General features: G+C 48.4%; 1 protein-coding gene across 3 annotated transcripts in view; it reads right to left on the bottom strand.

Annotated features, from left to right (window-relative positions):
- The window catches only part of CEP63 (centrosomal protein 63), a 109,431-nt gene that overhangs the window by 26,635 nt on the left and 66,894 nt on the right, over positions 1 to 15,902 (bottom strand). For all 3 annotated transcript variants that reach the window (XM_075341006.1, XM_075341008.1, XM_075341007.1), the window contains exons 9-12: positions 7,703 to 7,952; positions 3,399 to 3,596; positions 1,224 to 1,310; positions 962 to 1,080 (exon numbers count right to left, since the gene is read on the bottom strand). In XM_075341006.1, the coding sequence (XP_075197121.1) occupies positions 962 to 1,080; positions 1,224 to 1,310; positions 3,399 to 3,596; positions 7,703 to 7,952 (654 nt within the window). The remainder of the gene's footprint in view (positions 1 to 961; positions 1,081 to 1,223; positions 1,311 to 3,398; positions 3,597 to 7,702; positions 7,953 to 15,902) is intronic.

The raw sequence follows: 15,902 nt of genomic DNA, 5'->3' as shown, positions 1-15,902 counted from the left end.
GAGCATGATGGGGGTATATGAGCAGGAGGATGGGAGTATATTAGCAGGAGGATGGGGATATATTAGCAGGAGGTTGGGGGTATATTAGCAGGAGGTGGGGGGTATATTAGCAGGAGGATGAGGGTATATTATGAGCAGGATGGGGGTATTTTATGAGCAGGATGGGGGTATATTATGAGCAGGATCGGGGTATATTATGAGCAGGATGGGGGTATATTATGAGCAGGATGGGGGTATATTATGAGCAGGATGGGGGTATATAGCAGAATGGGGGTATATAGCAGGATGGGGGTATTTATCAGGATGAGGGACATATATACAAGGATGGGGATCATATACAAGGCAGGAGGATTATTACCAGGATGGGGTACCTTAGTAGAAAAGTTGGGGACATTACCCCCATAACAGTGTCAGCAGCAGATCCTCGCCCCATATCAGTGTGTCATGACCACATTTTTTGCTTAAAATTTTATTTTCCTATTTTCCTCCTCTAAAACCAGGGTGCGTCTTATAGTCTGAAAAATATGGTATATGTAAATGATGGTGCTTCGTGCACCCTTGGTGTGGCCAAGAGACTTTGTGCAATGTTCCACCTACTGGATTCGCATGTCTCTGCCTCCCTCACTGATGATAGACAGTGCTGGCCTGACTCAGCTTTAGAGTTTTCATTCCAGGCAAGCCAGCGCTGTCAATCACCTTGGAAGGAAGCAGAGACAAGTAAAAAAGACTGTGGGTGGAATGGTGTACAGAGCCTCTTGGCCACACCCAGGGTGCACAAAGTACCCTAATTAGAATATTTACGCTTCAGTTTCTGCAGCACGGACGCAGCGTTTAGAACAATATAGGTATGATCCTTTACAGGGGCAATGTCTCCTACAGGGCTATATGCTTAATTCATACTTTAAGTCCAATCTGACAGACTCTTTAAAGCGTTATCTTGACAGTTAGCCAGTTGTCTTACCTTTCCACTGCACTCTGGATGTCAGACTGCCTGGTGTTCAGAACAAGCTCCAGATTTCTCCTCGACTGTGACAATTCTTTCTGTAGCCTCTGATTCTCACATTCCAGGTTATCCAACGCCTGAGAATGGAAATAACATGGGGCAAAAATGCAAACAATGAAAAGCAAAGCCATAAAAAGCCAAAGTCAGTTCATTAGGGATTATTACAAAGATGAGAGGAGGTAAGATTTGCATGTCTTGTGTATACCGTACAGCATCTTACCAGACGCACAGATGGCTCTTGTTTCTCCATCATCGCAGTCAGTTGCTGGTTCTCCTCCCGCAAGGTCTTGAGAGCGGCCAGCGAAACCTTAAAACAATAAAATTGGCATACATTAATCCACAAAATAAATTGAGTTAATATATACAAAAGAACAAAAGAACGCCACGACATGGACATGTGAATTACTCCTGAAGAACGGGCTTTTTTTCTGGCTGCAGTATTCTGTGACTCGGCTGCCACTGATTACCCATGTGCCCATTGTAGTGTCATACCAAAAAAAAAAAAAAAAATTGTATTTTTAACTTTGGTACAGGCTCTGAACTCTGGTGAAGCACCAGCAGAAGAGAAAACTTAAGAAGTCATGGTCCAGAAACCCTTCCAGCGTAAGCTTGCCCATAGTAATCAATGGCCTTGTTCATCCTACAGCCAGAGATATCAGAGCGCTATACTATTAGGTCTCATTCAGACGACTGTTCCGTTTGTCCTGGTCAGTTCCTTTTTTGCGGACCTACAGACAGGACCATGTTTTCAACGTATTTTGTGTAGGAACAGATGGCAGACGAAGTGCTTCTGTGTGCCATCCTTGTCCTTATGTCTGTTCCTTTATTATGGAACATGTCCTATTCTGTTCTGCAAAATTTGGACCATAACCCAATACAAGTCAATGGGTCCGCAAAATACACGGAAGCACTTCTGGGTGGCTTCCGTCTGAGTGCCCCTGCTAGACCCGCAGCGGCTCACAGCAGTGTGTGAGCAGCTTCAGGGATGATTAGTGCGGACACCATGAGGTTAGTCAAGTTAATTACCTGCAGTGATGAAGTCCGCTGAACTCATGACATCAGCACGCATCACTAAGTTCCTTGACTGCCATGTTCTCAAATAAAATCTTGCGAGCGGCTCAAGGCTGTGACTAGAGGTGACGTTGCAGGCTCCCGCGATACTTTGCAGCGGTCATGGAACTCAGTGACTAGCGCTGACGTCACGATTTCAGCGGAGTTCATCGCCGCAGGTAATGTACCTCGCTAACCTCAAGGCGTTGGCATTCGTCATCCCCTGCGGTGACCTGGGCTGACCTACTGATGTTAGCTCAGGTCACTGCACTGCTCTCCCAGCCAATGGGGAACATTCTCTTCCTCATTGACTGGGACGAGTATGGATCGTCATGTGACCTCCAATATGGATTATGCCGGACCCGGATTTGTTTTTTCTTCTCAATAAATTGGTAAAAGAGGGAATGTGTTGGTGAATGTTTTTTCAAAAAAAAAATTTTTGTCTATTATTTTTTTTTTATTACTGACTGGGTTAGTGATTTTGGGTATCTGATACACGCCGTGACATCACTAATGCCAGGACTTGATGCCAGGTGACATTGCACAGCTGGTATCAACCTCATATATTACCCTGTTTGCCACCGCACCAGGGCAACGGATGAGTCGAAGCGAAGCGCCAGGATTGGCACATCTAATGGATGCGCCACTTCTGGGGCAGCTGCGGCCTGCTATTCTTAGGCTGGGGAGGGTCCAATAACCGTGGACCTCCCTAGTCTGAGAATACCAGACCACAGCTGTCTGCTTTACCTTGGCTGGTGATCCAATTTGTGGGGGACCCAACGTCGTTTTTTGGGGAAAAAGAATGAATTTGTGGCTAAAAACAAGGCTAAACACCCTTTAGTGCCACATGAAAGTCAGGGGAGTGAAACATTATATAACATTATATATGTCTTTCTTAACTATATATACACATCTATCCAGCTATCTATCTAGCTAGCTTTTGACTGTATTTAACCCTCCTTCCGTTTTGGTTTTTTTTTTGCCGTCCGCAAAAACAAAACAAAAAATGGAAGGCACATGGATAGCACACAGACTATATATGGAACGAAACTGATGCGGTTGCCACACAGATGCATACATGGAAAAACAGGACCATTTTATGCGGACTGCAAAAATGGGACGGTCGTGTGAATGCAGCTTTAACTGCAGAACCATAGGCAATAAATGCAAAACCTCCACTCTATTCAGATGGGACTCTGCAGAGCTCTGCTTTAGGGACGATAAGGGTTCCAGAGACCCCAATGATAAATTATGCTACAGATACGTATAGCCCAACCAATATTTAAGAACTATGCTTTTAATCCTTCTGATTTCTGCCTGGATAACTGCTAATATTGGCACCTACTTTATGCTCTGAAGCTTCTCTGTCCGCTCTTTCTTTCTCAGCCTGAACCTTCCTCTCCCAGGCTTTGGTATTACAGCTACAGGAGGCATTGCCAATGTCTTTCTGGTGCAGCTCCTCAGTGAGCTGAGAAATCTCCTTCTTCATCCCATCAAGGACACTGCTGTACGACAGCTCAGCCTGGGTAAGCTGGCTCTTTAGCTGCACAAAAATCAGCATAAAAAGCATTACACAGGCTAAAGGCGAGAAAGTCTGCAAAAGAAAAGCCTATTCGGCCAAATAAACATCCAGCGCATGCTCTCTGCTGGAAGACGGCCATACACATTAGGTGTTAGTTGGCAGCACCCCACCAGAGTTTGGAGGGATAGGCCTAATATCTAATGTGTATGGGGGTCCTCCAAGATTAAACCATAATAATCAGAAGAGGCTGGCGGTGCACACGCATGTATATACACACACACACACAGACACACACAGGAGCTCTGCAGAAGTGGGAATATAATATCATTTTAGACACTTAGAAATCTATTTGTGTAGGTAGAAAATCAAATATAGAACCAGTATACTACCTTAATTTAAATCTTATAAAAACACTATTTATTGAAATTCATTTAAAATTCAAAAAAGTTCCACCTGTGAAAAAAATGACACACAGAACACATATATCAGGACCATGGAATGACTCCAAAATATCTGCCCACAGGAACCAAAAACCAATTAGTTCATATGTTGATAATAGTCCTGCCCAAGATCAGATCTAAATGACCCTTACTCTTTCTCTCCTCTACCTGCCAATGGAGGTGTGACATAGTCACAATTCACCCTAAAGGTAATGAGGTGCCCCCATTCCTCGGCGGCTTTCCCTTCTACAGGTATCCCTAATCTCCCTCAACTTATAATGTAAGCTAGGGGTACTCAATTTTTTAGAGGGGAAGATGGAGAATTAAACTTATCTGAGAGATGAGTCAAAAATTAGTAGTCCCTCAGCAGTCCATTCTTTTCATAATGTGCAGGCATCCGAGCTTTCCATGGTCCTCAACCCAATAACATAGATACACATAGTCTCAGTCTCAACGCGTTTCTCCCCAAATGATTAGTCAGGGTTCATCAGGAGACAAAATGAAAGATAGCTGGCCCAATCGCCTGTGGAACAAACAAATATCAGAACCCCAAATCTAAACCACACAAAAACAGAGTCCCAGAGGCACATGGAAGACATACCTGATAGCTGTTAGGGGGGCTACTCATTTAGTAGCACACACCTCTCCTTGTGGGTATGTATAATGGCCGCTTTACCATGTGCCTCGCCCTCCTTAAATTGCCTCAAATTAGGGGCTGGCCCGTTCAATCACCGCCCCCAGGAACGCCCCATTAGAGTGGGACCTCCTCGATGTATACATCACATGCAGATAATTAGCTGCCATCCTCCTGGGCAACCACCCCCACAGACATCCCGTCCCCTAGGAAACCGGATGTATGCTACACGTGCAATCACCATTTTTTTACAACCGGAAGTGACATATAGTCCAGATCATCGCATATCTCAGCTCACGTTGCCCAGGTGGGCATCGCCCACTATCATCTAAGGGCACAGACCATCCCCAGTCAGGATGACGATTACCTTCCATAAATACCCTGTTGCTCAAGGACCCCGGAGGTATACAGCACGTGCATTCGCCATGTGGACGAAACCGGAGCCCAACCGGAAGTAAACAGACCCACGTGACCCGCCCGAGTCACGTGGCTCCAGGATACCACGTGATCGGATCATCATATCTTCCTCCCGGCACAGGATGGGGAAACCCGGAAATGACGTACGATCTGAGACGTCACACACCCCAAACCGGAAGTGAAAAACCTCACGTACGGGTCAAGTGACTAAAAATACCACGTCATCCGGTCTTCACGTCTTCCTCCCAGCACGATATGGGGAAACACGGAAGTGACGTACGATCTCGAAATGTCACGCATCCCAGCTCACGCCGCCCAAGTGGGCGTCGCCGCCGATAACCTGACAGCGCGGGCCGTCCCCCATGCACTCCCCCCACCTGATTCAAAAACCCTCAAATCCTACACATAGTATTGATCAAATTCAAATCCAGACCCCAACCACAGCCTCTAAGTACTATACAGGGGAAATTGAATATAGACGATAGACAGTTCAATCATCCCAATATATCATCAATTCACATAGAAACCTGAGGTCACACCGATAGTATACAGACCCAAATGTTCCCTCCTGATAATATAACAGGACAAGCCATGATACCGGGCAATATATATCAAAGGCACATATCGACCCTATGTTCGAGGGGAATTGGAGGTAGGGAAGGGGGGGGGGGGGGGGGAGGAGGGGGAAGGGGGGGGGGGGGAGGCCAAAGAGACCACCAAAGATAATCACTGCAATGATGTTAACATCCATAAAGTTGTTTCCAACACGTTGGTTCCCATAAATCAGCATCCCATATAGGTTCAGAGAATGGGGTAATATAGATGAATACAGATTAATTGAAAATGGGATGGTGAAAAATAATTCCACTCATCCAAACATGACTTCTTCCTTTACGGAAGGATATTAGCCTGGCGGGTATAGATAGAAATTTATTCTGATGCAGCCTAGGGTATTTTATCTCTTCAGGACAGACGCCACCTATAGAAAACAACCGAACGTCAGCTGTTCATTCAGACCTTTTGGATGTACACAGTCAAAGCGGTATATCCATTTGGTCTCCTTTTGTAGCAAAAGTTTATTCCAGTTGCCTTTCCTAATTGGTTCCGGGACCACTTCAATGATTTTAAAGCTTATGGAGTTCAGATTTCCCCCGTGTACTTGTCTAACATGTCGTGAGATCGAGGTATCCCTTTCATTTCGTACATCCCCCAGATGTTCCCCGATCCGCTTTCTCAGTTCTCTTTTCGTTTTCCCAATGTAGTCCAGGGGGCAAGTGCATTTGGCCACATAAATAACCCCCTCGGTACTACAATTGGCAAAATCACGAATGTCATATTCACGATGCGTGCATGCCGACAATACCTTCTTCCCTGGTGAAATCCAGTTACAGAATTTACATCGTCCGCACCTATAAACTCCATTCACCTTCCTATCCAGCCATGTCCCTTCTTTTTGTGGGGCTTGATAAAGACTGTGTACTAACCTATCCTTTAAGGACCTCCCCTTACGAAAAGTAATCATGGGCCGTACCCCAATGAAATCCTTTAGGTTCGGGTCCGCCCTCAAAATTCCCCAATGTTTGTCCAAGATTTTGAAAACCTCCCGGTTACGACTATCAAACGTACCAATCACCCTTGTGATGTTCTCCGATTCCTCCCTTTCTCTAGCTACTAGTAGCTCTTCCCTATCTCTCAATACCGCGTGTTTGTATGCCTCTTTAAGGGGACCAGCCGGATACCCTCTTTCAGTGAACCTCTGACACAGATCCCCCGCCTGTCTGTAAAAGGCGTCGCTCGTGGAACAATTACGTTTCAGTCTTAAATATTGGCCCTTTGGTATCCCTCTTTTTAACGGCTCAGGATGGTGACTGGTCTAATGTAAAAAACTATTGGTTGCAGTCTTTTTTCGAAAAACCTGGGTTTCTATCTGCCCCCCAGTTCCCCTCATCAGAAGGACATCCAGAAAGGCCATTTGGTCAATGCCTATATCATAGGTAAATGACAGACCTATATCGTTCCTGTTCAGGTGTTTCACAAAGTTCTGAAAGGAGCCGACTGTCCATTGGCAGGTAGAGGAGAGAAAGAGTAAGGGTCATTTAGATCTGATCTTGGGCAGGACTATTATCAACATATGAACTAATTGGTTTTTGGTTCCTGTGGGCAGATATTTTGGAGTCATTCCATGGTCCTGATATATGTGTTCTGTGTGTCATTTTTTTCACAGGTGGAACTTTTTTGAATTTTAAATGAATTTCAATAAATAGTGTTTTTATAAGATTTAAATTAAGGTAGTATACTGGTTCTAAATATAATATCATTATTTATTATTATAGCGCCATTTATTCCATGGCGCTTTACATGTGAAAGTGGTATACATAATAAAAACAAGTACGATAATCCTAAACAATACAAAACACAGACTGGTACAGGAGGAGAGAGGTCCCTGCCCGCGAGGGCTCACAGTCTACAAGGGATGGGTGAAGATACAGTAGGTAAGGGTAGGGCTGGTCATGCGGCGCTGCCATTAATCATTCTCAATGGAACATCAGCATTTTGCAAGATATGGAAATAATTTATATGATAGATTATAAAAGCTTATTCGATTTAAGTGTAAAAAAAAAAAAAAAATCACTAACTTTTTTAATCTCTGTCCAGCATTTGTTGTGCTCCTCTTCTAACAGATGCCGTGATTCAGCCATGACCTTCATTTCTTGGGAGAATTGCTGACTCTGGACGGTCACCGACCTGACGTGCTCCTCCAAACGGATCACTTCTTCTTCTAATCTCTGCTCATTCAAACGGCTGATTGACAGCTGCGAGCGCAGGACGTCCATCTCTGGGTGCCCATCTGATAGTTTTGTCTGTCTTAGTCTTTCTTCTAATGATCTGCAATTCAATCAGCAGTAAAACATTAAATTGTGGGTAGCTTTTGGTAAGTCTACAATGGAATCAATGTCTCCAGAGGGACTATGTTCTCCAGCTCCAAAATGTTACACCTATGAGGTGTATTCACATAATAGTTTTGCAGTGTGTTTTTTACTGCACATTACAAAAACACAGCAAAAGATGCATTGAAAACACATTGTGTGGACACAGCCAAAAGGATTTTTTCACAAATTTCTTTTTGATGTCTTTGTATACGCAAAAAGTAGAGAATCAAAATAACAACAAAATGAACGAGATTTCCATTTTTTTTTTTAAATTTGTGGTGAGTTTTATAAAAACTGAAACATGTCATTGTTTTTACAGCAATTTTCATCCCCATTGAGATCAAAATGACTTTGCACAAAAAAAAAAAAAACAAAAAAAACAACCCATCAAAAACGATGGCTGCTACCTCTCCCCAATCCCACGTGCTCGTTGCCTGGGGGTGACCATCGACTCTGCTCTCGCCTTCAAGCCACACATCCAAACCCTCTTCACCTCCTGCCGCCTCCAACTCAAAACTATTTCCTGGCTTCGTACATTCCTTTCCTATGAAGCTGCAAAGAAGGGAATTTTGTTTACTTAAAGTAAATTCCTTTTCTTCTAGCTCCAATTGGGAGACCCAGACAATTGGGTGTATAGCTTCTGCCTCCGGAGGCCACACAAAGTATTACACTTAAAAGTGTAAGCCCCTCCCCTCTGCCTATACACCCCCCCCATGCATCACGGGCTCCTCAGTTTTGGTGCAAAAGCAGGAAGGAGGAAACATATAAATTGGTCTAAGGTAAATTCAATCCGAAGGATGTTCGGAGAACTGAAAACCATGAACCCAGAACAGTTCAACATGAACAACATGTGTACACAAAAGAACAACAGCCCGAAGGGAACAGGGGCGGGTGCTGGGTCTCCCAATTGGAGCTAGAAGAAAAGGAATTTACGGTAAGTAAACAAAATTCCCTTCTTCTTTGTCGCTCCATTGGGAGACCCAGACAATTGGGACGTCCAAAAGCAGTCCCTGGGTGGGTAAAAGAATACCTCGGTACTAGAGCCGTAACACGGCCCCTTCCTACAGGTGGGCAATCGCCGCCTGAAGGACTCGCCTACCTAGGCTGGCATCTGCCGAAGCGTAGGTATGCACCTGATAGTGTTTCGTGAAAGTGTGCAGACTCGACCAGGTAGCCGCCTGACACACCTGCTGAGCCGTAGCCTGGTGCCGCAATGCCCAGGACGCACCCACGGCTCTGGTAGAATGGGCTTTCAGCCCTGACGGAACCGGAAGCCCAGAAGAACGGTAGGCTTCAAGAATTGGTTCCTTGATCCACCGAGCCAAGGTTGACTTGGAAGCCTGCGACCCTTTACGCTGGCCAGCGACAAGGACAAAGAGCGCATCCGAGCGGCGCAGGGGCGCCGTACGGGAAATGTAGAGTCTGAGTGCTCTCACAAGATCTAACAAGTGCAAATCCTTTTCACATTGGTGAACTGGATGAGGGCAAAAAGAAGGTAAGGAGATATCCTGATTGAGATGAAAAGGGGATACCACCTTAGGGAGAAAATCCGGAACCGGACGCAGAACCACCTTGTCCTGGTGAAACACCAGGAAGGGGGCCTTGCATGACAGTGCAGCTAGCTCAGACACTCTCCGAAGTGACGTGACTGCCACTAGGAAGACCACCTTCTGCGAGAGACGTGATAGAGAAATATCTCTCATTGGCTCGAAAGGTGGTTTCTGAAGAGCCGTTAGCACCCTGTTCAGATCCCAGGGTTCTAGCGGACGCTTGTAAGGAGGGACTATGTGGCAAACCCCCTGTAGGAACGTGCGTACCTGCGGGAGCCTGGCTAGACGCTTTTGAAAAAACACAGAGAGCGCCGAGACTTGTCCCTTAAGAGAGCCGAGAGACAAACCCTTTTCCATTCCTGATTGAAGGAATGACAGAAAAGTGGGCAAGGCAAATGGCCAGGGAGTAAAACCTGATCAGAGCACCAGGATAAGAAGATCCTCCACGTCCTGTGGTAGATCTTGGCTGAAGTTGGTTTCCTGGCCTGTCTCATGGTGGCAACGACCCCTTGGGATAACCCTGAAGCCGCTAGGATCCAGGACTCAATGGCCACACAGTCAGGTTGAGGGCCGCAGAATTCAGATGGAAAAATGGCCCTTGAGACAGCAAGTCTGGTCGGTCTGGTAGTGCCCACGGTTGGCCCACCGTGAGATGCCACAGATCCGGGTACCACGACCTCCTCGGCCAGTCTGGAGCGACGAGGATGGCGCGGCGGCAGTCGGACCTGATCTTGCGTAACACTCTGGGCAGCATTGCCAGAGGAGGAAACACATAAGGTAGTCGAAACTGGGACCAATCCTGAACTAATGCGTCCGCTGCCAGAGCTCTGTGATCTTGAGACCGTGCCATGAATGCCGGGACTTTGTTGTTGTGCCGAGACGCCATGAGATCGACGTCCGGCGTTCCCCAGCGGCAACAGATCTCTTGAAACACGTCCGGGTGAAGAGACCATTCCCCTGCGTCCATGCCCTGGCGACTGAGAAAGTCTGCTTCCCAGTTTTCTACGCCCGGGATGTGAACTGCGGAGATGGTGGAGGCTGTGGCTTCCACCCACAGCAGAATCCGCCGAACTTCCTGGAAGGCTTGCCGACTGCGTGTGCCGCCTTGGTGATTGATATATGCCACCGCTGTGGCGTTGTCCGACTGAATTCGGATCTGCCTGCCTTCCAGCCACGGCTGGAACGCCTTTAGGGCTAGATACACTGCCCTTATCTCCAGAACATTGATCTGAAGAGAGGACTCTGGCTGAGTCCAGGTACCCTGGGCCCTGTGGTGGAGAAAGACCGCTCCCCACCCTGACAGACTCGCGTCCGTCGTGACCACAGCCCAGGATGGGGGCAGGAATGATTTCCCCTTCGACAGAGAAGTGGGAAGAAGCCACCACTGAAGGGAGGCCTTGGCTGCCCGAGAGAGGGAGACGTTCCTGTCGAGGGACGTCGACTTCCTGTCCCATTTGCGGAGAATGTCCCATTGAAGTGGACGCAGATGAAACTGCGCAAAAGGAACTGCCTCCATTGCTGCCACCATCTTCCCTAGGAAGTGCATGAGGCGCCTCAAGGGGTGCGACTGGGCTCGAAGGAGAGATTGCACCCCTGTTTGTAGTGAACGCTGTTTGTCCAGCGGAAGCTTCACTATCGCTGAGAGAGTATGAAACTCCATGCCGAGATATGTCAGTGATTGGGCCGGTGACAATTTTGACTTTGGGAAATTGATGATCCACCCGAATCTCTGGAGAGTCTCCAGAGCAATGTTCAGGCTGTGTTGGCATGCCGCCCGAGAGGGGGCCTTGACAAGCAGATCGTCTAAGTAAGGGATCACCGAGTGTCCCTGAGAGTGTAGGACTGCTACCACTGTTGCCATGACCTTGGTGAAGACCCGTGGGGCTGTCGCCAGGCCGAAAGGCAGTGCCACGAACTGAAGGTGTTCGTCCCCGATGGCGAAGCGCAGGAAGCGCTGATGCTCTGGTGCAATCGGCACGTGGAGATAAGCATCTCTGATGTCGATTGATGCTAGGAAGTCTCCTTGGGACATTGAGGCGATGACGGAGCGGAGAGATTCCATCCGGAACCGCCTGGTTTTCACGTGTCTGTTGAGCAGTTTTAGGTCCAGAACGGGACGGAAAGATCCGTCCTTTTTTGGCACCACAAACAAGTTGGAGTAAAAACCGTGACCCCATTGCTGAAGGGGGACAGGGATCACTACTCCTTCTGCCTTCAGAGTGCTCACCGCCTGAAGAAGAGCATCGGCTCGCTCGGGGGGCGGAGATGTTCTGAAGAAACGAGTCGGGGGACGAGAGCTGAACTCTATCCTGTAACCGTGAGACAGAATGTCTCTCACCCATCGGTCTTGGACATGTGGCAACCAGGCGTCGCAAAAGCGGGAGAGCCTGCCACCGACCGAGGATGCGGTTTGGGGAGGCCGAAAGTCATGAGGAGGCCGCTTTAGGAGCGGTTCCTCCGGCGGTCTTCTTAGGACGTGACTTAGACAGCCATGAATCGGAGTTCCTCTGACCCTTCTGTGGCCTGTTGGACGAGGAGAATTGAGATCTGGCTGAGGGCCGAAAGGACCGAAACCTCGATTGTACCTTCCTTTGTGGGGGTCTGTTTGGTTTGGACTGGGGTAAGGACGAGTCCTTTCCCTTGGATTGTTTAATGATTTCATCCAATCGCTCGCCAAACAGGCGGTCGCCAGAAAATGGCAACCCGGTTAAGAACTTTTTGGAAGCAGCGTCTGCCTTCCATTCACGTAGCCACATGGCCCTGCGGACTGCCACCGAATTGGCGGATGCTACCGCCGTACGGCTCGCAGAGTCCAGGACAGCATTCATGGCGTAGGACGCAAACGCCGACGCCTGAGAGGTTAAGGACACTACTTGCGGAGTAGAGGCACGTGTGACTGCATTAATCTCAGACTGACAAGCTGAGATAGCTTGGAGTGCCCATACGGCTGCGAATGCCGGAGCAAAGGACGCGCCAATAGCTTCATAGATGGATTTCATCAGGAGCTCTATCTGCCTGTCAGTGGCATCCTTGAGTTATGCACCATCTGCCACTGCAACTATGGATCTAGCCGCCAGTCTAGAGACTGGAGGATCCACCTTGGGACACTGAGCCCAACCCTTGACTACGTCAGGGGGGAAGGGATAACGAGTGTCATTAAGGCGCTTAGTAAAGCGCTTATCTGGAAAGGCTCGGTGTTTCTGGACTGTATCCCTGAAGTCGGAGTGATCAAGAAACCCACTCCGTGGACGTTTGGGGAACCTAAAATGGAATTTCTCCTGTTGAGAAGCTGACTCCTCAATCGGAGGAGCTGGAGGAGAAAGATCCAACACCTGATTGATGGACGCTATAAGGTTGTTTACTATGGCGTCCCCTTCAGGTGTATCAAGGTTGAGAGCGGTGTCAGGATCAGAGCCCTGATCTGCCACCTCCGCTTCATCCTCCAGAGAGTCCTCATGCTGAGACCCTGAGCAGTGTGATGAAGTCGAGGGAATTTCCCAGCGAGCCCGCTTAGTCGGTCTGGGACTGCGGTCCGTGTCAGAGTCCTCACCGTGGGACCTATGAGTCGCCCCAGGAGCACTTTGCTGCTCCAACCGAGGGGGGCCTGGGGTCAATGATTCAACTGTGCCCGGGGCCAGTGTTACCGGTCTGGACTGCAAAGCTTCTAGTATTTTAGCAGACCATTTATCCATAGATTCAGACAGTTTGTCAGCGAATACTGCAAACTCTGTCCCTGTCACCTGGACAGTGGCAGCAGGTGGTTCCACCTGGGCCGGGGGTTCCACCAGTGGCAGAGGCTCCGGCTGAGTGAGTGTCACAGGGGCCGAACATTGCACACAATGAGGGTAGGTGGAACCTGCAGGTAGCATAGCCGCACATGAGGTACAGGTTGCAAAGTAAGCCTGTGCCTTGGCACCCTTGCTTTTTGCGGACGACATGCTGTTGTCTCCCCTTAGAGCAATCAGTGAGGGTATATAGCCAAAAGCAAATAGTGCAGCCGTATAGAGTAAATGTATACAAAATAAGTATATAAATATACACTTCGGCACCCAGGGGGCCAGCACCTAGTAACAGGTGCGGCTTACCGACCGCCTGCAGCGGTTGTGTGACCACCAGATTCCCTGCCCGGGCCTCCCAGAGCTGTGGAGCTCGGTGTTGTCTCCCCTCTGAAATTCTCCAGCGTGTGAAGTGCTGACAGGAATGGCTGCCAGTGTTCTGAGAGGAGGAGGGGGCCGTGGGCGTGCCTCAGAAAGTGCGGGAATCTGGTGCCCCACGGTGCTCAGTGAGGGGGGAGGAGGATACAAAGTATGCTCCAGCCCTCAGCGCTGACGTCCAGTGCAGCGTCCCGCCCTTACCCCTGACTGGCAGGCCCGGGGGCGGGAGTATGCGGTACTAGGCCGCAAAAGCCGGGGACTATAGTTATAAGCGCGGTCAGCGCGGTAGTCCCGGCGCACTAACACACCCAGCAGCTGCTGCAGCGTCCATAACACAGGCGCTCTATGCGCCGTCCTCAAGGGGACACAGAGTACCTCAGAGTAGCAGGGCCTTGTCCCTGATGATACCCGGCTCCTGTCCAGCAGATTCCCCCAGGGGCTGTGGAGGGAGCACGGTCCCAGTGCCTGGTGACCGATTAGGATCCCACTTCACCCAGAGCCCCTAAGGGATGGGGAAGGAAAACAGCATGTGGGCTCCATCCTCTGTACCCGCAATGGGTACCTCGACCTTAACAGCACCGCCGACCAGAGTGGGGTGAGAAGGGAGCATGCTGGGGGCCCTGTTATGGGCCCTCTTTTCTTCCATCCGATATAGTCAGCAGCTGCTGCTGACTAAATTGTGGAGCTTGCGTGCATGTGTGCCTCCTTCGCACAAAGCATAAAAACTGAGGAGCCCGTGATGCACGGGGGGGGGTGTATAGGCAGAGGGGAGGGGCTTACACTTTTTAAAGTGTAATACTTTGTGTGGCCTCCGGAGGCAGAAGCTATACACCCAATTGTCTGGGTCTCCCAATGAAGCGACAAAGAAAATACTAGCGCATGCCCTTATTAAAGCCCACCTGGACTACTGCAAACCGCTGCTCTGTGGCCTCTCTTCAGTCTCGCACCCTTTCAATCCATTCTAAACTCTGCTGCTCGACTAATCCACCTGTCCCCGAATTCCCCTTTCCGTCAATCCCTTCACTGGCTTCCCATTGCCCAACGACTCCAGTTCAAAACCCTAACCATGACCTACAAAGCCATCCACAACCTGTGTCCTCCATACATCTGTGATCTAGTCTCCTGGGAATTACCTGCACGTAACCTTCGATCCTCACAAGATCTCCTTCTCTACTTCCCTCTTATTTCCTCTTCCCACAATCGCATACAAGATTTCTCCCGTGCCTCCCCCACACTATGGAACTCTCTACCCCAATATATCAGACTCTCACCTACCTTGACAAGCTTCAAAAGGAACCTAAAGACCCACCTCTTCCGCCAAGCCTACAACCTGCAGTAGCCCTCAGTCGTCCATAACGCCGCACGACCATCTCTACCCTCACCTACTATATCCTCCTGTATCCTCATCGATCCCTTGTAGACTGTTAGCCCTCACTCATAGGGTCCTCTCTCTTCCTGTAGCAGCCTGTGCCTTGTATTGTTTGATTATTGTACCTCTCCCTATTATGTATATTCCTTTTCACATGTAAAAGCACCATGGAATAAATGGCGCTATAATAATAATAATTTACACTGCACATTTCTAGCTGTGGCCTGTATTTTTCATGAAGAAAAAAAAATGCATAAAACTGATACTGGTGAACCTACCCTTAGGGTGTAGAAGATACTAATATAAGGCACCAGTCGCAGCAGCTTCTACTAGGCCATCAGGGATGTATAAAGTTTAGAATCTGACTCCAGCTAAACCCAGAAGGAGCAACTACAAAGAATACATGGCGATATCTGGCATTCACACGCTCTGTACAGATTATCTCCTATAGACACATCTGTATATTTTTCATTTAATATCTGTGCTTTGGGGGATTTTCTGCACTATTCATTTGTTGGTATCTGAAGCACCTAATAGAGGTTCCTCCGTACTGAGTTACATCTGCTATGAAGATATCACACTATTCTGTTAGTGGGATTTACACAGAAATTAGTTAACAGATCAAGAGTTAAGGCCCCTTTACACACAGACTTTCTAGCGATCCCACCAGCGATCCCAACCTGGCCGGGATCGCTACAAAGTCTCTGGTGAGCTGTCAAACAGGCAAACCTGGAAAACGACGCAACAGCGATACGGACCTGCAGAACGACCTAGCTAGTCATTGGGGACGTTGTAAAGCAGCTTTTTGAAAGGGAAGTCGCTAACAAAGTCGC

The sequence above is a fragment of the Anomaloglossus baeobatrachus genome, chromosome 3, assembly GCF_048569485.1.
Source record: "Anomaloglossus baeobatrachus isolate aAnoBae1 chromosome 3, aAnoBae1.hap1, whole genome shotgun sequence".
NCBI lineage: Eukaryota > Metazoa > Chordata > Amphibia > Anura > Aromobatidae > Anomaloglossus > Anomaloglossus baeobatrachus.
Note: the sequence above shows the minus strand (reverse complement) of the source record. Positions and strands in the feature narration are given on the sequence as shown.